Here is a 23,240-nt window from a genome sequence, read left to right on the forward strand (position 1 = left end):
GTTCGCCTCTTCCAGAGCCCCTTTCTATAGCCCCCTGTGTGGAGGGTGACACATGCACCCGCACCCTCCACGGCTCTCTGGGGGGCTCAGGGCTAATAGCATCATCTTCTAAGCACTGCTCTCACAAAAGCAACAGCTGATGGGCTCAGCGTGTGCCCAGCTCTGCCCTGGGTGCTATGCTGTAGGCAGGGGCTGTGATTTGCTCTGAACATCTGAGAAACAGGCTCCAGGTTCAGGAAACTCCCTGAGGACCCCCCGCTTAGGATGCTGCCAAGTCTAGATGCGAACCCAGAGCCCACGGCTGCAGCTGCCATGCCAGGCCACCTCTGCCAATCAGTATTGCCTCTGAGAAAAGAAGAGCAGTGGGTCTTCAGGGTCTGAGGGTGCAGAACTCTAGGAAGAACTCTGAGCCCCCGGCAATTACAGTTATCAACTAAATATTAAATCCCAGGCTTCCCTTTCCTCCCTACCTGTCCCTGTGGATACCACATGGCAGGTACTCCAAGCTGCCCCTGCTCCATTCCCTACTCACTCTGCACCCCGTACCCTGGCTGCCAATGTTCTCACTCTCAGAAAGGCCCCCTGCCCATGACCCTGCCATCTTGGTCTGTCTAACCCTTCAGGGGCCACCCCACCTCCTACAGAGAGCCTCCCAACATCCCGAATGACTGCCTGCTTCCAACACCACTGCAGCCCAGCCTGGATGGACGGTGCCTGGGTGCAGGCCTGACGCCCCTTGAGAACAGGAGCTGGAGGACCGTGGCTTGCTGTCTTGGTGATAGAACAGCAACAAATATATGTTTGATGGAATCAGAAAGCTTTGGAGCAGGAAGGGAGTTCAGCATCAGAGTCCTAGCCCTCTTTTTTTTTTTTTTTTTGGCGGTACGCGGGCCTCTCACTGTTGTGACCTCTCCCGTTGTGGAGTACAGGCTCCGGATGCACAGGCTCAGCAGCCATGGCTCACGGGCCCAGCCGCTCTGCGGCATGTGGGATTTTCCCGGACCGGGGCACGAACCCATATCCCCTGCATCGGCAGGCGGACTCTCAACCGCTGCGCCACCAGGGAAGCCCAGCCCTCATTTTTAAGCCAGAGAAACAGAGACCCAGAGAAGTGAAGGGACTTGACAAAGGCCATAAAACAAGTCAGAAGCAAGAGGTGGAGGCACCTCTTGAGGGCTCCTTCAAAGCAGAGACAGGCCTTTCTTTAACATTAACTGCCACTGACAGAGCTAAACAAAGCCTAACACCGGGGAAGTAGGAAACTGGGACTCAAGGATGCAGAAGAAAGTTCTAGAAGCAGGGACAGAGCAGCCCTTAAAGGTTCCCTCACTCAATCCCCAGCAGAGGTTTGTGGTGGGGTTTGGAACAGAGAGACAAGCAAGGCACTGGGGACCTGAGCTCGTGTTCTAGAACCATCTCTCCTCACACGGGCACCAGGAGTAGCCACTCAACCCCTCTGCAGTTCAGTTTTCTCATCTGTGAGATACTCTGACTGTAATGACTCCCGGGCCAAGGTGGGGACCCTGAGGAGAAACAAACATGGAAATACCTTGGATATGAGATGCTGAGCCCGCGCGGGTCACCCCAATAAGTAGCCCTGCAGCCAGTGCTGGAAAGGGGAGAGGAGGGCGACAGGAAGCTCACAGGAGGACCAAGAGGCCAGGGAGCCGTGCGCAGAAATGTCCCGGCCTGCTGGCTCTCAAGGGTGGAGGGGAGCCCTTCGGGGCTGCGTCAGGAGCCCTCCCGGTCCAGGCCTTCACAGGGAGGGGTCTAATTCCACACCTTCCACCCTCTCAGCTTTGCCAGCATCACTCTGGGGCGGTATTACCAGGCCTCCAGGTAAGGAGGCATCCCGATGACGGACCGTGGGCCTGTCCACATCTCACCCTGGACCCAGGCTGCACCCAGGGCCCCACCCCCTTGCCCTGGCCACCCCCCAGCACACTGTCTCCTCTGGGTACCTGCACTGGCATCTCCCACCCTCCATCAAGCCGCTTCCTGCCTATCTCTCGGTAAAGTCCATCCCGTCCCAACATTTTGCATCAAGGCTCTCAGGCCCATAAACCTTGATTTGTCTCTTAAGAATGATAAGCAATTTCTCCAGCAGCAGCAGGCAAGGAAAAAGGCCTAAACTTGGGAGTCCAATGGGCCTGGATTCTTATTCCAGCACCGCCACCCACTAGCAGTGTCAGCTTAGCCTCATGACTTCATCTACAAAGGGCACCATGACCACCCCCTACCTCCAGGACTCTCGAGGGTAAAGCCGGCCCAGTGAGGCACAAATGGTCCCCTCCTCCCGGCTCCTATCGCCCAGCAGCATTCGTGGCCCATGCAGTGCCAGGCCCAGAGATGAAGCCGGGTGGTCCCTGCCCCCAGCTCCCCCTCCCCTCCCTGCTCTCGGAGCTCAGCTGAGCTCCTGGGGGTGGAATGACAGGGTCGGAGGAGGGGGCACCCAAAAACCCATCAGCCTCCTCCAGACTTTCCTTACCAGAAAAAAAGGCACGAGAATTTTCCTCCCCAAAGCTCCCGAGAACAGTGCAGTCTTAGAATCATTATTTAAAGAGGAATAGGAGGCTTTCTTCTTTCTCTCTCTGCCTTTGGGGTTTTGAAAGAAAGAGAAGAAAAACAGCTACGAATGAATGAACATGCTGGTCTGCCTGCCACTGAGCTGAGGAAGGCGGTGTTTCATCCATATACAGCCGCCCTCCACAACCCCTTCCTCTCTCTCTCCCTCTCTCTCCCTCTCTCTCTAGTACACACTCATTTTCTCCCCCAAATGTGCTTTACAAATAACTGCAACAAAACCAAACCTTTCAGTTCCGATTTTACATCTCTCTCCCTGCCTCAGCTTCACCACAGAGGTTACTCCAATTGCTTTTCATTTTGTTTTTCTTTACCTTGTTTTTTAGAGCAGATCTTTGGACCCTGGCCTCACAAATTCCCCTTCCTGCAAGCTCAATAAGGGAAATACAAGGCCATCCACCAGCTCTCTAATTAGCCTGTGTAGCCGATAAATGCCCTAGCAATGATGCCAGGGCCGGAGCAGCAGGGAGCACTGCCCATGGGGAAGGGAAGTCCGGATGTGTTATGAAGTCTTTCCCCCGGGACAGTTATAAATAGTGTCATGACATGCAAAGGAGAAGCATATATTAAAGTTAGCTGTCCCTTCTGTGGGTTACAAACGTTTGGCTCATTTGCAGACTGTCCACAAAGGTTATAAATAGAGTCACCACCACCCTGGGTGGGAGAAGGGGCTCGTTTTCACACTCCCAGAGTCTCTCTTGCCCTCCTTGGGCCAAGACGCTGGGTGTGATGATAAAATGTATGCCTGGGGCCTTGGTGGATGGCTCCCAGGCTCCTACCTCTAGCCAATCACTTATAAAGAGTCTCCTGCCTTCTGCAACCCTGTCCTGCAGGTCATCCCACAGGGAGGCTCCATGCAGAGGAGTCTGACCTAGTCCTACTTTCCCAGCATGCTTGAAACCACAGACACGAGTGCCCTGAGGCATCTGCTCCCAGTCATCAGGACATCCCCCCACAGTCACCCCCCTACCCCAAAGCGGCTCCTGGGTCTGCCAGGAGGTGTAGACAATTCACCCAGCAGAGCCTCGGCTGCTGCTCTGCCCTTCTGCAGAGAAGACCTCCATGACAGGCAGGGCAGGGGAACAGAAGAGCGGGGACCGGTGAGCCCACTCAGTCATTCAGGCTGCAAGCTGGGGGTGGACCTCTGTGAGGTCAGCAAAGAGATACAAGTTGGCCCTAAGGGACCCCACTCTCTTGGAAGAGCGAACGGCCGGGAGACCGAGCTCCCCAGGGCATACAGAGAAGGCTGCCCTTTTCAGGGTGGCCTCCCACGAGATGGCCTGAAGAAAGGAAGCCACGCATGGAGTAGACAGGGAAGCCCCAGCATATCCACTCCTCCACCCGTGGCCCGGCTGACCCCAGCAACAAGGCCCCCAGGGGGAGCTGGAAGAGCGGAGGGGCAGGAAGTTGGTGGGGAGGCAGGAGTGGGGCACAAGAGGGGCAGAGGATGGGCTCTACCTGGGCAGCGAAACTCAGACAGATTGTGAGGCCGGGGGTGGGGAAGTGGTTTGAGGTTGTGCAAAATTGCAGAGACAGAGAACCACCCTGCTGCTGTCCCAGCATTTCCCAGCCTCCCCTGGGCTGACCCCACAGCCCGATGCCTGAGGTCCCTGAGAAATAAGGCCCACCGATGACTTGCCAGCTGGATGGAGGCAGCAGCTCAGACACCAGCAGGATGGCAAGGTGGGGAGGGGGCATCCACAGAGTCCCCAGCTCTCTCTGGACTCAAGTGGAAAGAGCACAGCAGGCAGTGCAAGACCACAAAGTGGGTGTGCCTCAAACCAGCTCTGGAAGAAAATAAAGCATGCCAAGAAAGACTCCCCAAATCCTCATTCCTTAATCCTGACCAGCGCTAGTGTAGTAGAGACAATGCCACTAAGATTCCTCAACAGGACCTCTAGACCTGGCCTATCATGGTGGCTAAGGCCTCGAGGGTAAATCCACCCATAAGGAAAACACCTGGGCGCTCATTCGGTTCAGGGATAACCCAGTACCATCAGGAGCCACGGCCTTGGCGTGATCACAAACAGCTCTCCTCTTACCTCAGCCCATCTTCCTTCCCCATCATCACCTGAGGCTTGTGAGAGCCGAGCCAAGGACCATTCCATCCTGATTTCTTACCTCCTCAGGCTGTCTCCCTTTTGCATTAACTGACTATGCTCAGGGGTCATGCCATTTTCCTTCTCAAGCGAGCCAGGCCTGCATGGTGAATTCCTCCCCCAGTAACAGATATCAGCTAAAGACAGGCAAACAGGAAGGCCACAGCCCCGTGGAAAAGAGCAGAGAACTTCCGAAAGCAGCAGCTCAAGCACAAGGTTAGCAGTCTTCATCATTTGGGGAAAAGAAAGTGTGTCCCTCACCCCAGGGCCTTTGAGTGGGAACTGCCACCATCAGTGCAGAATAACCCAGTCTGGGTGGGGTGCCTGAGGCCACCCTGTCCACCCTCCTGCTTCCAGACCAGTTAGCAAAGCCAACCAGACACAGAGCTCTCCAGCAAAAGAGGCTGTTACCCATCCCTCCTCAGGGTCCACTGAGCATCTGAGCTCCCCCAGCTGTTGATTCTTCATTCTGAGCTAAACCCTCTTGTCACAACAGTCCGTTTTCTCTGCAAGGCTGGGGAACAAATGTTCACCTCCCCTACAACAGACCCATGCTATAGGTGGTTTCCAGTCAGAAGACCCAGCCCCATCTCAGAACTTCTCCCCTCCGAGATACAACTTCTCGCTCCACTGACAAGTCCTAGTTCCCAAGCTATCAAGGCCCCAACTAATTCTGGAGCCAGAGTTAGATAACAGGGGAAAAAGACATCTCTTTTCCTCTCATCTTCATCATTAACAACAATAACAGTAGGTCCTGTATGGAGTGCCTTACACTAATTCACTCTCCCCACTTGACAGCTGCGGAGACAGGCTCAGAGAAGGCTCAGGCTTGTCCAAGGTCGCACACTGGAGGTGGCAGAGCTAGGATTCAAGCTTTGGTCTGCTTCTTTAAAACAATCCTATTTGCCCCCAGGAGGAGAGGGAACAGCTACCTTATCCCCTCCTGGGTCCACAGGGCCTGCTGCAGACACCCAGAAAATACTTGTTCCAATAATGACTCAGTGCCCGGATGGATAGAGGATGGAAGGGCTGGTGAGCGGGTGAGCCCTGCTCATCACAACCAATACCGACCCTGAGGTGCACAGGAGGTGGCCGCCTCAGGAGCTGAGGCAGGCAGGACTTCCCGGGGTTGCTGCCCCCTCCATTCTTCCAACAGCCAGAGGCTCATCAATTTAAAATTAGGCAAAGCCCACCCCTTGGATCACCTCACCCTTCCTTCCTTCGCGCCAGAGTCTGCTGTCTCCGGCTCTGGGAAAGCCCCTTTCCCTGAATACTCCATCAGGGAGGCACCTGCTCTAGCAGCAACCCTCCCGCCCCATTAAAACAAATGTGCACAGACCGATCCCACACTGGGAGCTGTCTCTAGGAAGGGACATTCCCCTAAGAGCTCTGACCACAGGGTTCACTAAAAGAGAGGGTGCTTGTCTTGCCCCTTCTCCCCAGCCCACCTCCAGCACTTGGGCCTTCATCAGCTTCCCCCAGCAAGGGCTCCTGGTCCCCAGGGGGTGCCTGGAGGGAGCTGGGATTGTGCCCAGGGCGGCTGCCAGATCTGTCGAGGCTAGCAGCCCCCTCTCCCGGAGCGCCCAGTGGGAGAAGGCAGCGAGCAGAAGGACCCGCAGATTCAGAGGCTCGTTACAGGGAATGACTAAGTGAGCTGCGATTCCAGGGGAAACCCCACTCGCTTCGGCTCGCTGAGGGGCTCAAATCCTTGAGCCATTTAGACGAAGGCAGCTTCCAGGAGCTGCCCTGGGCTGGGGCTGTCCTCTCTGAGCAGCCAGGTCCCTGGGGGACCCTCCACCTGGAAGTCTTGATTCTGGCTATTCAGGTCATCCGACAGGTCTGCCCCACCCCTTTCCAGAGCGGGCAAATCTGCCCATCCTCTGCTCCAGCTAGCGAGAGGCTGGGAATGGGGGAAATCCGATCAGCACCTCCTAGGTTTTTGTGGCTGGATTTCAACAAGGAATGTGACAGTCTCGCAGCAGCTGTGCCCAGCCTGAAACACGCTCTATTTGAAACCTCCAACAGCTGAACCCCTCCCAGCTACCCGCTGCCCAAAATGACAAATAAGTAGAGAAATCCAAACAACAAGCAAGCATGCACACACACACACACACTCACACCAACAAATTGGGGGTGAAGGGTAGAGTGGGAAAAAAATCCACTTGCCCAGTGACTCCCCAGGTCTCCAAGCCTTCAAGCTCGCAGCAGGAGGGCTCCCAGCAAGCAGAGCTTTGACAGAAACCCACCTTCCTCAAGCCCCACTCCCTTGGAGGACGCGATTTCCAAGCCCACTCGGGGAGGGAAACCCCCTCCTCCGTCTTGGGACTGGACAGAGGCTGGGGCAGTGGGGCCAGCTCCCCCGCTAAAGCCGTGCCGCCGTTCTCCATCGGGGCGCGCACTCACACACTCATCCTTATTTATCCCGAGAAGGAGTTGGGGTGGGAGGGGAGAACTGGGGCTGAGCCGGGGGCATGGGCTCTCGGGGACTCCCAGGAAGCCCTGCCATCCCATCCGAAGAAGAGGCACTCCCCCCCATCCCAGCTGATGCCAAGGCGGCGCCCATCTGCTCTGCCCGGGTAACACCTGTAGCCATTTTTATCAGGGGATGTTTACAAGGCAGCAGCAGGTTTATTCTGAGTCCTCTTTCCTGAGGGAAAAGACCGCTGATTTCCTGCGCCTACATTTTTACCCCATGCCCCCAGGAGACTCAAGTCACGGGTGCTTTTCTATTTTGCCCTACGTCTCTCAGGGATGAGGAGGGAAACAGAAACTTGGGAAGAGAGAGAGAAGACAGAGAGAGAAGGGACTGGCATGGAATCCCCACCCCCCCACACACCCAGACATTTATTTCTTTTTTATCCTCAGGAAAATGGAGTGGAGCAGGGAGGGGAGGAGAGGAGGGGAAGTCACAGGAACTGGCAAGCACATCAAGGCAGAGTGTAATTAATTGGTGCGTTAAGCTGCTAGGTTATGCTTTAGTACGAGTGAGCCAGGAGGAAAGATGATTTCTCAGAAGGGATTCTTTAATCCTCCCTACACAGAGTCTACAAATTAGACACAGTGTGTAGGGATGTCCCCCCCTCCCAAGGAAGCAAGGAATGAATTCTCCCGGGATTAAGCAGGAAAACCATGGGAAGTTAGAGTGTTCCATATAACTGAGCAAACGCCTCTCCCCAGCACCACCATCTCTCTCTCCCCCAATCTCTCTCTCTCTCTCTCTCTCTCTCCACCCCCCCCCACAACTCGCGCGCTCTCTCTCTCCCTCTCTCTTGCTACCTACATATTCCTTTTGTTCAAGGTATAAAGAGAAACTGCAGCCCCTACCTTTGAGTACAAACCCCAAGAGAGCTCGGTCTCTATCACCATAACAACAATTCCAAACATCCCAAAAATCAGAGCATAGTCACTCAGTCGCTTCCTCTTTTCAAACAGGGCCCTCCTGTGTCCCAGCTTATAGCCAATGTTTTGGTTTTTCCGCTTGTTGGCTTTGGGGAAGGTGGTGCTGCTGGCGGTGGCGCCGGCGTGCTGGTGGTTGTGGGCAGCATTGGGGTGATGGTGCAGGGTCTGGTGGGCATGGTTGTCCTCCCGGGAGGAGATGACGATCTCCGGGGGGTTGCTGGGGCTGAAGAGCTGGAGGGGCTGGCCCTCGGGCTCAGCCTCGATGAGGTTCCTCCGGGAGGCGCTGAGCCGGCTGAGGGGTTTCATGACCCCACCGCTGTACTTGCAGGAGCTCATGGCTATCTCTGTGAAGGGGTTGCTGTCCCGCCGGTGCACCAGGGGGCTGGCCTGCCGGTGCCGGCCTCCTCCACCAGGCCCACTTGTGGCTGTGGAAGTTGGAGAGTGGCCAAGCAAGTGGTCATTGAGATTGAGCTGGCTGCCTTGCCTGGAGGAAGGGTGGAGGATGGCGGTGGAGTTGGATGAAGGGGGGCCCCTGAAAGCAGTGGGAGAGGAGTGTAGCAGGCCGGGGTGGATGGGCTGGCTCTGGAGTTGGGCGAGCTGAGACAGGGGATGCGGCGGTTGCTGCTGCTGCTGCTGCTGCTGAAGCTGCGGAGGCTGAGGCTGCAACGGGGGTCCTGGGGGCTGCTGGGGGGCTGCTGGTGGTGCTGGTGCTGGTGGCGGCGGCGGCGGCGGCGGCTGCTGCTGCTGCTCATCCCCGGAGGATGGACAGGGGCACTTGGGGTCTTCATCCAGGTCCCCCACCCCGGAGTCATGGAAGTGCCCAGAAGTGTCCATCTTGGGGCCTGGCTGGATTCCCTGCAGCACAACTCCCCACCCCAAAGCCACCCTCGTTCCAAAGATGTCCTCAAAGGAAGCCAGGCATCCAAGCTCCCCCACCAGAGTGTCTTGGCTCCAGTCCTCTCTCTTTGGCTTGCTCCGGTTCTCTGGGGCTGCCTGGAGTCCAGACGCTGCCACTCAAGAATGCATTGTACTGGGCAGGGAGGGAGGGCAGGAGGGGAGCTTGGAGAAAGAAGAAGGGGGAAAAAGAACTCTGTCTCAGGAGGTGGTCCTCTAGGAGCGTGTGAAGCCAGGCTCAGCTTCACTCCTCGCTGGCTCAATAGCTTTGCTCTCCTCCTCCTGCCACTGTTATAGGGTAAGCCAAGCCCACTTATTAGCAGCTGGCCTCATTGGCTTGTCTTAACTCTCCAACCACCTCCTAACTCCGCCCCCCGCATAGGCTCCTCCCCGAAGGAGGGGCCTGCCGCGCTCCGCTCCCAGCCCCAGTGGCAGCGCAGCGAAGGCTGGGAAATGTAGTTTCCGCTCCCCAGCCGGGAGCTGAGCAGCTGCCCTCTTTCCTCTGACAGGTACGGCAGAGAGCCGTCAGCGCACGGCGATACGGGATGTACGCGCACGCGGGGCGGTGGAGAGGAGGAGCAGAGGTCCTCCTAAGGAGGGGAGCTGTGCACCCTGATGCGGGGGCAAGAAGCAGGAAGACAGTTATTAATGGTCAGGGTCTGCGCGATAGGCTGTTTCACACATATTATCCAGCTACATCCTCCAAACACGCAAGGAGGTGGGCATCGTGTTCCCATTTCACAAACTGATGCTCAGAGATACTGAGTAACAACTTCAAGGTCACAGAAGCAGAGGGAACCCACATCCTCCTGACCCCAGGTAAATACTGAACTGCCTGCAATATGTGTGCAGGAGCATCTGTTATTTCTAAGCCTCACATCAACCCTATGAAAATGATGTCATCCTTCTGCTTTTACAGATGAAACCCGTTTTTTAAAAAATCACTCAAGCACAGATAAGTAGGTTGCCAGATGTTCCCCCTTTTGTAATTAAGGATGCTAGAATTCGAACTCAGCTCAGTCTGACCCCACAGCTCCTATACAATCTCCCAGGATGCCTTTCCACTGTGATGCTCAGTGCACAGTGGTTGCTCCATAAATATTGCTCAAATGAGGGGTGGGAAAGAGCCAGAGAGAAGCTGTGGAGGAAGAACTGGCCTCCCCAAAGCAGGATGTGTGAAATGGACTATGGCTCCAGCTGGACTTGGAGTCATGGGAAGGTCTGGAAGGAAGACTGAAACCCCCCGTGGTCGCTCCCCACCTGTTCTGTCCCATGGAGCTCTGAGAGTCAGAGCTGGGAACAGCTGCTGGCTTCCCAGGTTCAGAGCCATCATCAAGTATTTATTAAGCTCCCACTGTGTGCAAAGGGAGTTCCAAAAAGATGGGACCCAGCTGAATTCATTTCCACTTCTAACGGCAGCGACTTAGGGATCAGTGAAGAAGGGGCCATTATGGGATTCCCCAAGCACACCTGGGGTTTTAGGAGGGCGGCATCTTCCTGCCTGTCTCTTGCTTCCCCCATCACCCCTTGGCCTCTGTCCAGCTGCTTCTCTGGTAGGAAGGGGGAAGAGGAGGAGAGCCATGCATGCACACACACACACAGATACACGTATGCAGGCGCACCTATATACATAGGTGTGCACTCACTGGCCCACAAACACATACACCCATGCACACACACACACATGCCCACACACAGTGAGGTTCTAAAGCAGTTCTGAATGGTGAGCAGCAAGTGGCCAGGTCAGGAAGGAGCAGGGCTCCCATCAAAAGAGCCCAGAGTATACTCCACATGCCGGTTCTCACCTCTCCAAACCCCTCTCAGCCCGAATGATTGAGAGCTAAATAGTACTTGTAAGTCACAACCCCAGAAACCTGAATAATTACAACTACACCTGATAATCTTGATTACTGTTATTATTATCAATGACACGGTCACACCCCCTGCCACTATAAGTCATAGTGCTGGGGCTCAGACACAAGCTGGGGTCTCATGTGTTTTCTCACGACCATGCAGGCCCTCTGGTACCCTCCACCTCAACCCCTCCAGCATGCCCTGCCTGCTCTCCCCTTCCCTTCTGTCTTCTTGGTTTCCCTCCATCCATCCCCAAACAGAGCCACCTGTTTGGTTCAAGGCTCCAGATCATATACTTAGGCTTAATGATTTCCTAATAAGTTATCATTACTATGTCATTAGTGGCAGAAATATGCTGTTAGTATTGCTTCTCAGGGCTGGATACAGCATCTGGGCTGTGAAAAATCAATTTTTAGGGGCAGACTCCAGGTCTGGGCATTTCTGTGCCCACTCCACCGCTATGACCTGTCTTCTGCCTCAGTTGACCTTTCTGGGCCATCCGGCTGTACCAGCTGGATCCCATAGGGACTGTTAGAATATGTCCTGCTATCATGGATGGGGATAAGAAACACCTGGGTGGGGTGGGGGACTAAACTATACCAGAGCCAAAGATAGATTAGAGACTCATCTGGAAATGGGCTGGAGCTTGACAGCTAATGCCACTGATGCAGCTCATGCCCTTCAATACAACCACCCTATGGGAATGGGAAGTGAATGATATCATGGTTAGAGCTCGGGCTCTAGAGTCAGACTGCCCAGGCTGGCGCCCCTCTCTGCCATGCAATGGCTGTGTAACCACAGGCAGGATAACTACCTTCTGATCCTCAGCTTCCTACTCTATAAAATGGGAGTGATAAGGGTCCCTACATCATGCAAGTCAGTAGTAGTGGGCTATCTCACCGGGCCACACACACTGCCCAGAAGCTGGTGTGCTGGAGCTGGCTGGTACTGGCTCCTAAAAGCCAAAGGTGTATCTCTCTTCCCAACTCCACAACCAGTGATGTCACACTGATAGCTTGAAATCAGTGATGATGGGAGTGTTTACACCTGCAAATCAGGGTTGACTTTTTCCTGCATGTCCAAATCCACACCTTGAAGGATAGGCTCTTCAAATAAATTATGCCTCTTAAGTCTGTAAAGATGAAGGTCAAGGGGATGTGGTGGAGTTTCTTAGCCCAGAGAAGACAGGGAAAGTGAACAAGGACATGCTCATGAAACCCAATAAGGTAGTGGTGGCCTTTGGCCACACCAGCTCCACATCAGGTGTGCCGTCGCTCTGCCCCTGCCCTTCTTTCCACATTCATTCCTCACCACTTCCTTCTTTAAGCCCCAATACCACCAGCTTCTTATGGTTCCTCCACCAAGCCATGCTATTTCATACCTCCATGCCTTTGCTCACGCTATTCCTTCTGCCTGGCAAGCCCTTCCAGTACATCTTCATCCAGCACATTGCTTTTGCCCTTCAAGACATGGCTCACAGGACTTCTTGCTGGGAAGCCTCTCCCAAGCTCCCCCATATCCAAATCAGGGGCCCTTCTCCTGTGTTTTTCAGTATCAAGCACTATAGCTGTTATCTCTTTGTGTGTCCTTTTCCCCCTAGACTGTGACCTCTGTGAGGGCCGGAATTATGTCTTCTCCATCATCGGACCTGCAGCTCTTACACAGAGCCTGGCATATAATAGATGCTTAACAAAGATTCATTGAACTGAACTGAACTTGAAACCTTGGAGAGGCAAATAAGAGGAAGTCATAGTGCTTTCCACACAAATAATAATTTCCCCCATCAGTAAAATGAGTGTGATAGAAGAGGTGATTTCTAAGATCACTCAGCTTTAAAATCCTATAATCTGTGGTCTGTGGAACTTGTTACCCCCAAAACATAGAACTGACTGAAAATGGGTTTAAGAAAAGGAATGATATATGGTTTATATAGCTGTCTTTCCCACTAAGCTGTAGACTTCTTGAGCACAGAGAAGGGGTCTAATTTTTTCTGTATCCCCAGCACTGATCAGGGTTATCTGGCTGCGGATATACTCATTATAGGTTTATTGGATAGATGGATGGATGGAGGGATAGATAGGTGGATGGATGGAGTTTAGATACAATGACAGACAATAGTGGGATTTTTATAAAAGCTAGTGGTGGTTAAGGGCTATCCTTAACCTTCTAAGAACAGAAGTATCTTAAAGATCAATGACACCTCCCTCAGACCCTGGATGGTTGGGTCAGAGACAGCTCTGGGCTGAACAGCTCATTAGCCCATTCAGGTTCCGTCATTATTGTGTTCTTAACTAGGAGCTCTGTTACAGGATCAGTTCACGTTTTAAAAATAAAAACAACCCCTGTATTTGCTAGCACTTTATAGTTTCCAACTGCTTTCACATAAAGTACTCCATTTGCACTTCCTGGCAGCCCTGGAAGGCAGGCCAGGAAGGTTCTATTGCTCTATCCTTTACACTCTCGCCCCCGTAAACTAAAGTATAGAAAGGTTGAAGTGACTCGCTCAAGGTCACCAGTTAGTCGTGGGTTTGAACCTGGATCCTTCTGACCACTAGACCCATGCTCTTTCCCATTCCCCATTTGTGCTGCCTGGAATGCCACTTCACCCCTCACTTGGTGTCCAGTCCCACTAGAATTTAAGGAGAGCAGTGATGCCTCCGCCCAAAGCCTTCCCACACCTCCCCTCCTCTGCTCCTCCCCCCTAATTTGACGTCATCTTCCTCTTCTGAATTCCCTTAGCGCTTTATTTGTATCTCTCTGGGGATACTTTTCACCTCTTGCCTTGTATTGGAGTCCTCTGTATACATGACTTTTCTCCCATTTTTAATTTACACCATAAGCTCCTTGGGGACAGGAGCCGGTGGTGTGGATTATAAAACACACACACAGTACTGCACCTCACCCCACACCCAGATTGTGTGTTAAATCTGGAAGTGAGTGAGTGAACTGATGCATGAATGAGAGTTCAGGGCACTCTGACCCTGGACACAATGCTTACCCCTTACCTGCACCACTGGCCACAATGAACGCCGATCTGTAAGTGTAGGTCTCTCATCCATGCTTCTTTTCTCTGAGTCCCTGAACATCCAGACCCGGAGTGAGGGCTGCCAAATAGAAGCTCCCCCAAGTCATGGCAGAAAGAGTGAGACAGGACCACAGCACATCCCACCTGCCTCCAGGGCACCCACCAACCGCTCTTAGCCACCTAGGGCAGCTTCACACCATCTCCTCTTTGCTGAAGAAAAACTGAAACTTTTGTGCTTCGTATGGGTCTCGCTATAAAAGAGATGTACAGCTCAACATCTCACGCCCGGTGCATTCACTGAAAGCCTGCTCTGTGCAAATGTGGTCCCAACAAGCTAGTGGGGTTAGATTAGTATCCCCATTCCACAGATGGGGAAACTGAGTTAAGTTCCAGAGAAGGCAACTGGTTTGCTCTTGTTCTCAAAGGAGGGAAGAGGCCACGCCATGAGCCAAACTGGACTGTCCACTTGCAGGTCACCTCTCCACTCAGCCACCACCACTGGGCTTCTTCCCCTTTCAGAGGAAAGATTCCTCCTGCCCTCCACTCCTACCCAGGTTCTCCAGGAAACCCCCTTTGACAAAAGGAGTGGGGGAGGTTTCAACAGACCAGCTCCACTGAGGCCTGTCTGAAAGAAGGGTGACGATTTTGCTCCAAAAACTTTGTGGCAGGCAGGGCTGGTCCTGGACATGGAGAGAAGACGGAGTGCAGCAGGCAGGCAGGGGTGCCGGGAGCAGCCTTGGGCTGGAACTCCAATACATGTGCTTCAGAGCTGCCATCTTCCTGCCGGTGACCACACGGCACCACTCTGAGCCCATAAAACTGGACCCATTCATGCCTCCCTCCGTGGTTGTTTTGTGAAAAACGAGATACATTTTTAAATGCTTCTCCTCACCACTTCTCCATGGCTTTGGTGTGAGAACTTGCTGTTCTGGCCAGATGGATCAGTCCAGATGGGAACATTTGTTTGAGGGGTCCAAGGTCAAATAAAAGGTGCTGATACAGTATCTGGAAAGAATGCATGAGAAATGGGTACAGGGCACCAACATCTTGTCACCATGAGGCCTTGCCAGGCTCACAGGGAGATGGTATAGGGGCACACACTTTGCAAACTGTAAAGTGCTACATGTGTGGACTGGGCAAGTGCAAGGAGCTTGGTGGACCTTGGTGGCTGGGGGAGAGCCCATGTAGACGTGTTTGGCCAGGGCTCAGCATCTAAGCCTCATCCCTAAAGCCAGGACAGGTCCAAAGGCCTGCCTGCTCAAGGCTAAGTCAGTGGAGAGAGCCCATCACTGGCCTGCCCTGGATGGGTGGGTGTCCACGCCCAGCCCCACACTGTGTAGATGATGGCACCCTTCCCCCCAACCAGAGATTCAGCTTCCTGAGGGTGGAATCTCTGTTTTATTCACTGCTGAATCCCCAGTGCCTGGCACAGCGCATGCTCTCAATTAAGATTTACTGATTAAGTCAGCTTCCTGGTCTCAGTCCCAAAAGGCTCAGAGAAAAAAAAAATTACCTCTAATGGTTTCCCAAACCCAGAGCTGGCACCTGAGCTGTCCAAGAGAAGGTCAAGAACCAGGGCAGCCACAGGCCCCAGGCACCAAGGGACACAGCAGCACTCTGCAGCCTTGGATGAACCACCCTCCTACAGTTAGGGTCGAGAGTGAAGGACAGATCCCTGGAGCCTGGCTGGTGACTTGAGCCCGAGCCTTCTGAGCCAGCCGGTGCCATCAGCCCTTTCCCAGACTCCAGGTGACCAGTGGCAGCTCAAGCGGGAAGGTCCTGGCGTTTCCCCGCCCAGCTCTGGCTCTGAGATTGAGGCCCCAGCTGATGCTCACCCGGGGCGCACCCACTTGGGGCACAGCAACCTGTGGCGGGTTTGTGAGGAGTGTGGCGACCTCTGCTGGTGGCACGTGCACATAGCTCTGAACTCCAGGCACCCTGGGAGGCGTGGAGGGAGATCCCCAAAGGAAACTGCGCCCGTAACTTTCTGCCTCCTTCCATGGAGACTCGGGGACTACATCTGGTGCCAGGACATTTTGCAAAGGTAGCCTCTATTTGGCAGGTTCTTCGAGCTTTTCCACCATAGGGAAAGAACATATTACCCCTATGATCTGTCCTAGGTAAGCCAGCATAAAACCGTTGAATGAGAGGGCTGGAAGGGACCACAGATATGCCTAGGGCCCAGCCTTACTAGCAAGAGAAGACCTCCCAGAGATGGGAGGTGACTCGCCTAAGCTCACATGTGAGTTAAGGACAAAGCTGGGACTCGAATCGGGATCCCCTTGATGTGATGGGCCCCTTTCAGGGGCCCTATCATCTCTCAGTAGCTGTTGGATACCCTACAGCACAGCTCACTACACCCCTCCCTGCTGTCTCACTGGGTGCATCCCAAACTCAAGCTCCCAGCTGCATGTCCACTCCAAATCGCTGCTATGAAATGCGGAAAAGTCCCCTCTCCCCACACCACATTCACAGGGCAAAGTCAGCAGCCAAGGCCTTGTGCCCAGCACTTTGATATGAATAATGCAAAAGGGCAGGAATCTTGCTGCCTTCCTGCCTTCCTTTGACTTCCTTCTCTCCTAGTAAAGGTGAAAGCTGGAGGGTTGCTATGGACACTGCACTCAAGTCTCTCCCTCCTCAGTAATAATCCGTAGCCGCCCTCCCTGCTGGAGTCTGAGTCTGTAATTGCCTAGCCTCGGAGGCAGCAGGATGCTGCACAGGAGATACCAGGCGGCTGGAAGAGCCTGAGGATTAGATGGGCTAAGTGGGAAGGAGAGAGTGACAAGATGGAAATCACCTGAAATTGGAAGCAACAAGCTCAACCTGTGTAGGTAGATCAACAAAACCAATGCCAATTTAGCCAGAATTAGAAGAGCATTAGTGTCTTAACAGGATCCCCATCAAATCCGACACTTAATCACTATGGCCAGCATCTCTCAGGCAGGATTCTGAGACGAGGGAAGGGAGAATCTAGGCCCCATGGCTGTGTGCATGAGCAGTGTCTGAGGGAAAGACTTTGACAGCCCTTTTGCTCTTATATAAAAACAAACATGGGTCCAGGAGATTTTCTGAGCTGGACTCCTGGACCCCCTGCTGCCCTGTGTACAGAAGCACCTCAACTCCCCACTGCCACACAGCCCCCTTCATTTATCCTCCCCAGGAGATCAGATCATTATCACCACTACTAGCTTCCCCACCATGAGAACAGAGCAGGCGTGCCCCCCGTTAGGATGCCACCAGGTGACCAGAGAACTATCACCTCTAGTCCCGTCTCTGCCATGAGAACCAGAGTGTACCCCCTCTATGAACAGCCCCTCTGAGAGATCAGGACGCCATTGCTGCTATTCTTGTCCCCACCCTGAGACGAGCATTTTTTCTCCACTATTGGGCTCTCCACCATGAAATCAGAACATCGTCACCTCTACCCATGCCCCGCAGCTGCCCACCTACACATCAGACCAGGTCACCAAGACCACGAGATTCCATACAGCCATCGACTCAGGTCCAACGTGGAGCATCCTTTGTTTTCAACCAAAAGCCACACGCTTCTGGGAAGGATAGCTGGCTTCATCCTCCAGTGCCCACAGTGGCCACAAGGAACCTTTAAAGAGAGGGCCTATGGGAAAGCACATTGGGCCCTACAAGTCACTGAACACGTGCGCTGATGGCTAGAGTGGCCTTCTGGAGGCTGGGCTTGTCTCAGAGCTCAGCCATTAGGAGGATAAAGTTAGCTTTGCTGTGCCCTGACCCCCACTACAAAAACCCCCCTCCCCACATTCATTAATCCTGGAGGAAGCGTGTGAATGAACCAGGGAAGCCCCAACTCTATCCCCAAAGACCCTTCAGATGGATAGCTATAGATACAGATAGAGACCTAAACACATACACACACATACACATATATGTATACACATGGGTTTATACATACATACTTTTTTTTTTTTTTTGCGGTACGCGGGCCTCTCAGTGTTGTGGCCTCTCCCACTGCAGAACACAGGCTCCAGACGCGCAGGCCCAGCGGTCATGGCTCACGGGCCCAGCCACTCCGCGGCATGTGGGATCTTCCCGGACTGGGGCACAAACCCGTGTCCCCTGCATCGGCAGGTGGACTCTCAACCACTGCGCCACCAGGGAAGCCCCATATATACATATATTTTTAAAAGGTTGAAAAAGATTGATGAAGGGAGGGATCAAAAACTTCCAAACCCCCATATTTACCACTATTTCTCTCATTTTTTAATTTCTGCCATTAAATACAGTGAAGCAGAACAGAAAGCTATTTCTCCCCCAGACTTATAAGGGAAATTCCAAGACTTACCCTGAAAAGAGGGCCATGAGGTCACCCCAGGAAGTGGGTTCAAGGCAGTCAGCTGGGCTCACACACTAGCAGTGACTCACTCCAACACTGACTTTATAACAAGTGGAACTCCAACCCACACCTCAAGAGAACCATAAATCACCCCCCATCCTGGTCCACAGGGCACTCAAAGATAATCCTTATCACAGACCTTGGGGCCAGAATGCTGGGGGTCTGCAGTGCTAGACAGGAGGAGGCCCAGCCACTGCTGGCTGGATACTTAGTGCAGTGATGAATTCCCCATTGATGGGAGCCACAGCCCAGCCTGGGACTCCCTTTTCCAGTCTAGAGCCTCTGGTAAGTTTTTCTAAGAAAAGGAAAGACACCAAAGAAGTGGGGAGACCTCAATTTAGGAAAGTGCCTATGAGCACAGGACCCCTACACACATGAGGTCAGGTGGGCCGCCAGCCTAGTCCTTCCAGACCTGGCCTCTGCCCTCTACCTTGGGAATCTTCCCTGACTGCTAATGAGCTCAGTGGACTCTCTGGAGGGTCAAGAGAAGAGAGAACATTTTCATTCTGGGTTTCCAGGCTGCCTGTCATTGGATGGGGAGAAGGGGGCATGTGGGCTGCTCAAGGACACTTCTTCCATCGCCCCAATACCAGGCCTGGATCACAGCTCAGAAACCGATTCAAACAACAGTTTGGGGGCACCTACCAAGCCCCAGACATGGTGCAGCCACTTCTCACTGACCCTGTGACCCTCTGCCAGGCAGTTCCTGTCGTCCCCATTCTACAAAGAGAAACGAGAGGCCTAGGGGACTTGTCCAAGATTAAATAACTGACATTCAGACTCCGAAGGCCCAGCACCCTCATCTTGGCCATTTTCCCATCTGGTGTTTGGAAGTCATGCTCAGAAAGGGAATGGGATGAGGCTGTACATCTCAGAAAGAGTATGTGCCAAAGATAAGCCATTATTCTAATGGAGGAGTTTTCCTACAATTTAGGAAACCTTGCCTCCTCTGATTGTCTCCAAAACTATGATCCCAGAACTGATTTTATGACAAGTTGCAGCTCTCGCAATCCCTGTGGCCCGTTATGGGAGCTCCTGGGGGCCTGGTGAGCACTAATCCTCTTTCTTAGTATTGAATACAACACCTTTTTCCTCCTGCAAACCTAGTAATTAATAAGCCTCCTGGTGGCTCCAGGATCTGGCAAATGTCAGCCCCAGACAGTGAGAAAGGCCAGTGGCTTCTTACTTACGTCTTATCACTTCCATTAGAGAAGCTTCTGAACCAGCCAGAAGGGCCAGGGAAGGGAAAGAAGAGAAAAGGGGATGAGAGCCTGCCTTGGCAGCCCCCCAGATCTTATCCTAGTTGCCTCCAGCGCTGTGAGCCTTGACTCTGATCAGTGGGGCACTTCTGCATCTCCCGATTAAGATCAAGAAGGCCAGCAACTCCCCCTCACTCAGCCAAGAAGTTTCAGGTTGTCCAGTTCTCCCAGACCCACAAATCTCATCCAATCGAACTTCTAGTGTAGAGAAAGGACAAGATAGCAAGAGATCCTGAGAGAACTGAACCCGGGTCTAGGACTAGAGGAAATTGACTTGTGTGTTATTGGTACCAAGGCAGGAATTTTCCAGAATAGGTTGCCAGAGACAAGCAAGCAGCCAGTATCTCCTACTTCAGGCTAGACGAGTTCTCACTGGAAAGATCTGGTCTCCCCACAAAGTAATAGATGTGACGTGCTTAGCACACGGCCAGCACGTGATAGGTACTCAATAAATGTTTCTTTCTTGCCTCACTTTTCATCCTTCTTGTAAAGTGTTTCACTGACTGAAAGGGGACTTTGGTAAATAAGAGGGTCACTGCTACCTGGATCAAGAATCCAAAAGCTCTAAATTCAATGCATACAATTCATTTTAGTTCATGCCATTGCTTGGGAGAAGGAAAAGTCACCCTTCTTTCCAAGAAATGAGTGACATAAGGGGAGGAGCTCTGAGTACAAGTGAAGTTAGTTGTGCACTGACTGGCCTGAGTGGGGCCCACTGGAGGCAAGGAACCTGCATCTCTGGTGCTCATCTCCACCTGAAGGAGCTTGGAGAAACTGAAGTCAAACTAGCCCAAGGGGTAGACAGAGCCCAACTCCAAGGCCAAGCTCAATCATGCAGCTTCCAGGCTGTTCTTGCCTGGGGAGGTGGCATCAGCCCCCTTGCCTCTCCTCCATCGCCCTGGCCTTGGCTGTATTGAAGCAGCTTTGCCGAGTGATGCACCAGAAGACAGAAGAGGAGAGAGACGTGCATCCATGTGGCAGTTTGTCAGCTGCACCAAAAAAGTGATGTTGGGGGAGGTGGTGGAAGTCAGTGACTCAAAGCAGGTTCGGGGATTATCTGCTGTTTTCAATTATCCACATCTCTCATCACCATGGAGAATGGAGAATTGGGTGTATTTGCCTCCCCCTCAGCGCTGTTGCTGGCACTAGAGATGTGATTTGTACTTGGAGCAACTGTGGGTAAAGGACTCAGAATGGTCTCTGTATAAAACTCTCCCCAGCACTGAAATGTCATTAAATAACTCTCTGCTCCTGGCACCTCTTGCCCCTTTAAAAATAGCTGGAAGAGAAACATATCTAGGAAGAAGAGAACTGACAATTATTGAGCATCTGTGTGGTACTCAATACTCATTTTGAGCCAAGGAAACTACAGCCCAGAGAGGTTAAGTGATTTGCCCGTGACTTGTCATAAGCAGGAACAACAAACCTGGTGCTCCAGTGCGGAGACATCTGATCCCAAAGCTCATTTCCCCACCCCACCCCTCTCTCAGTGAACTCACACTTCCCTTATAAAACATGGTGGGCCCATCTTGGACCTCCCTGTCTGTATTTGCTAAGATACTTTCAGTTGCCAGTAAAGAAACCCCAACTCAAGAAAGTTTAAAAACAAGGACATTTAGGGAGTTTCCTGGCGGTCCAGTGGTTGGGACTCAGTGCTCTCACTGCCAAGGGCCCTGGTTCAATCCCTGGCTGGGGAACTAAGATCCCACAAGCAGGGCGGCCAAAGGGAAAAAAAAGGACACACACTAACTCCAGAGGTAAGACAGTTTCAGGGGCCATTAATTTGATGGCACGTGTCACCGTGAATGTAAGTTCTTTCTGACTTTCTGCTCCACCATCTTCATTCAGCATGTTGGCCACTCCCTCATGGTCACAAGATGGCTGCAGCACCTCCAGGCATCCCACCATTACACTTCAAAGTCCAGAGACAATAAAAGGAAGTACGCCTGTCTTGGATCTCTTTTTAATAATGGGGAAAACTGTCTCAGAAGTCCCTAGACATTCCTCCACATCTCACTGGTTAAAAAAGGGTTGTATGCTCCAACCTAAGTCAGTCCCTGGCAAGTCCCATGGTAGTGGGATTACCATGCTGTCTAGATTGGGGCCTGTCTTCCTCTAAAGAAGATGCTGACCAGAGTGTGTGGACAAAGTGGGGATTCAAGAAAGAAGTGAGGCAAGTGCTGCATGTACAAAGCCAGCCAGAGGTCCAAATGTACTTCATTATAAGGATTCTTGCCCCCAGTGTGGACCCTGATGACACATGCCAGCTCAGTGTCCCTGTAATCCAGATAAGAAAGGTGAGGCACCCTTTCCTGCACCAAAATGAGAACCTCTGGCCTTACTGTGAGCTTGCTTATCTAGAAGACACACACGACTGCCTTCATTAGAGAGATTTGGGAAATAAATCTTGTCAAAGATGTGTTCTATCACATACCAGGGAAGCAAAGCCTTTAGTGAAATTTAATGGGCTACACAGGTGAGATGAGCAGCTACACAGCGCCAAGGTCTTTAATTTCCTGTAGGAAGCCTGATGATTATCTGTCTGGAAATCTCTCTGCTCAAGTAGGGATATATGAGAGCCAGAATGAAAGAGCTCTTTATATTGTCACACTATAAATTCAGACTCCTTAAAAAGAGATGCTTGTCGAGGGAGGCCAAACAAGCTCAGAGTATCCCACCAACTCTGCCCTCCCCAAATCCCCTCAAAGGCAGGCTGGGGCTCCTTTCAATGGAGAAAACCACGGAGGTGACCTGAAGACAGGAAAGAGATTAGGGAAAAAGAAAGAGAAAATATACAAAGCGAGAGAGACAGAAACACTCAGAGAAACAGAAGGAGGCAGAGGGTGAGACCAAGAGACTAAAGAGAGAAGAAAAAGTAAGAGAAAAGGAGGAAGATAGATGTGACAAAGGAGAGAGAAAGGAGAAAGAGGAAATAAGAAACTGAGAAAAGGAGGGAAGAAAGACAAGCAACAGAACCAGACAGACAGGAGATGCCTGACAATCACTTTTTCAAGGATTCTTGTTTACCAGTTAGAATTTCCAGCCCCAGGTCATCTTCTTATAGCCATCCTTCTTTCTGCATGAGGACAGGAATCCAGGGGTCACACAATGTTTTTCCAGCCCAGCAGGATCCAGATGTTTCCAGTTCCTGGACCAGGCTGTACTGATGGGTCGAAGGGGTCATTATTCAAAGAGGCCTTGAACATGCATGACTCTTAGTTAAAGGTGGAAGAAGAAACAGCCACGACTCAAAAGAATTATTCTAACTTTATGAGTTCAGACATTTGAACTCACTTCTTATCCTGATTTCTGCGGCTGGGATGAGGACAAGAGTCTATAAACAATCTGTTTATTCCACCTTCCCTCATAGCACACATAGGCCCCTCCAGAAATAATTCTCAACCTAGCATAAGCTCTGTTTCCCTCTATTTGCTGCCTAGAGAACTCTTATTCATCCCTCAAGACCCTATTCAAATGAGCCTCCTTTATGAGGCCTTCCATGACCTCCCACAGCCCCCAAAAGGGTCAGTTGCTTCCCCTACAGCGTGCCCCTAACACTTTGTAAGGGAATTCTCCTGTGGCACTTCATACGTGGCATTGTAATTATGTGTTTATGTTCCCCAGCAACTGGAACAATGCCAGGAACATAGCAGGAACTCCATAAATATTTGTTGAGTTGAATGAATAAATAAATAAGTCTGCTCCCCTGACTAGATGGTGAGCTTCTCAACTTGTGTGGAATTAAATTGAATCCCAGA

At 52.3% G+C, this 23,240-nt stretch overlaps 1 protein-coding gene across 1 annotated transcript in view; it reads right to left on the reverse strand.

Moving 5' to 3' along the window:
- Positions 1-8,915, reverse strand: part of KCNN3 (potassium calcium-activated channel subfamily N member 3) — a gene marked incomplete at its 5' end in the record, with an annotated part of 170,172 nt that extends 161,257 nt beyond the window's left edge. The window contains one exon of the mRNA XM_082615534.1: positions 8,007-8,915. Coding sequence (XP_082471660.1) covers positions 8,007-8,915 — 909 coding nt within the window. The remainder of the gene's footprint in view (positions 1-8,006) is intronic.
- Positions 8,916-23,240: the final 14,325 nt, after the last annotated feature.

This window comes from Mesoplodon mirus (genome assembly GCF_964341445.2).
Source record: "Mesoplodon mirus genome assembly, chromosome: 3".
Classification (NCBI taxonomy): domain Eukaryota; kingdom Metazoa; phylum Chordata; class Mammalia; order Artiodactyla; family Ziphiidae; genus Mesoplodon; species Mesoplodon mirus.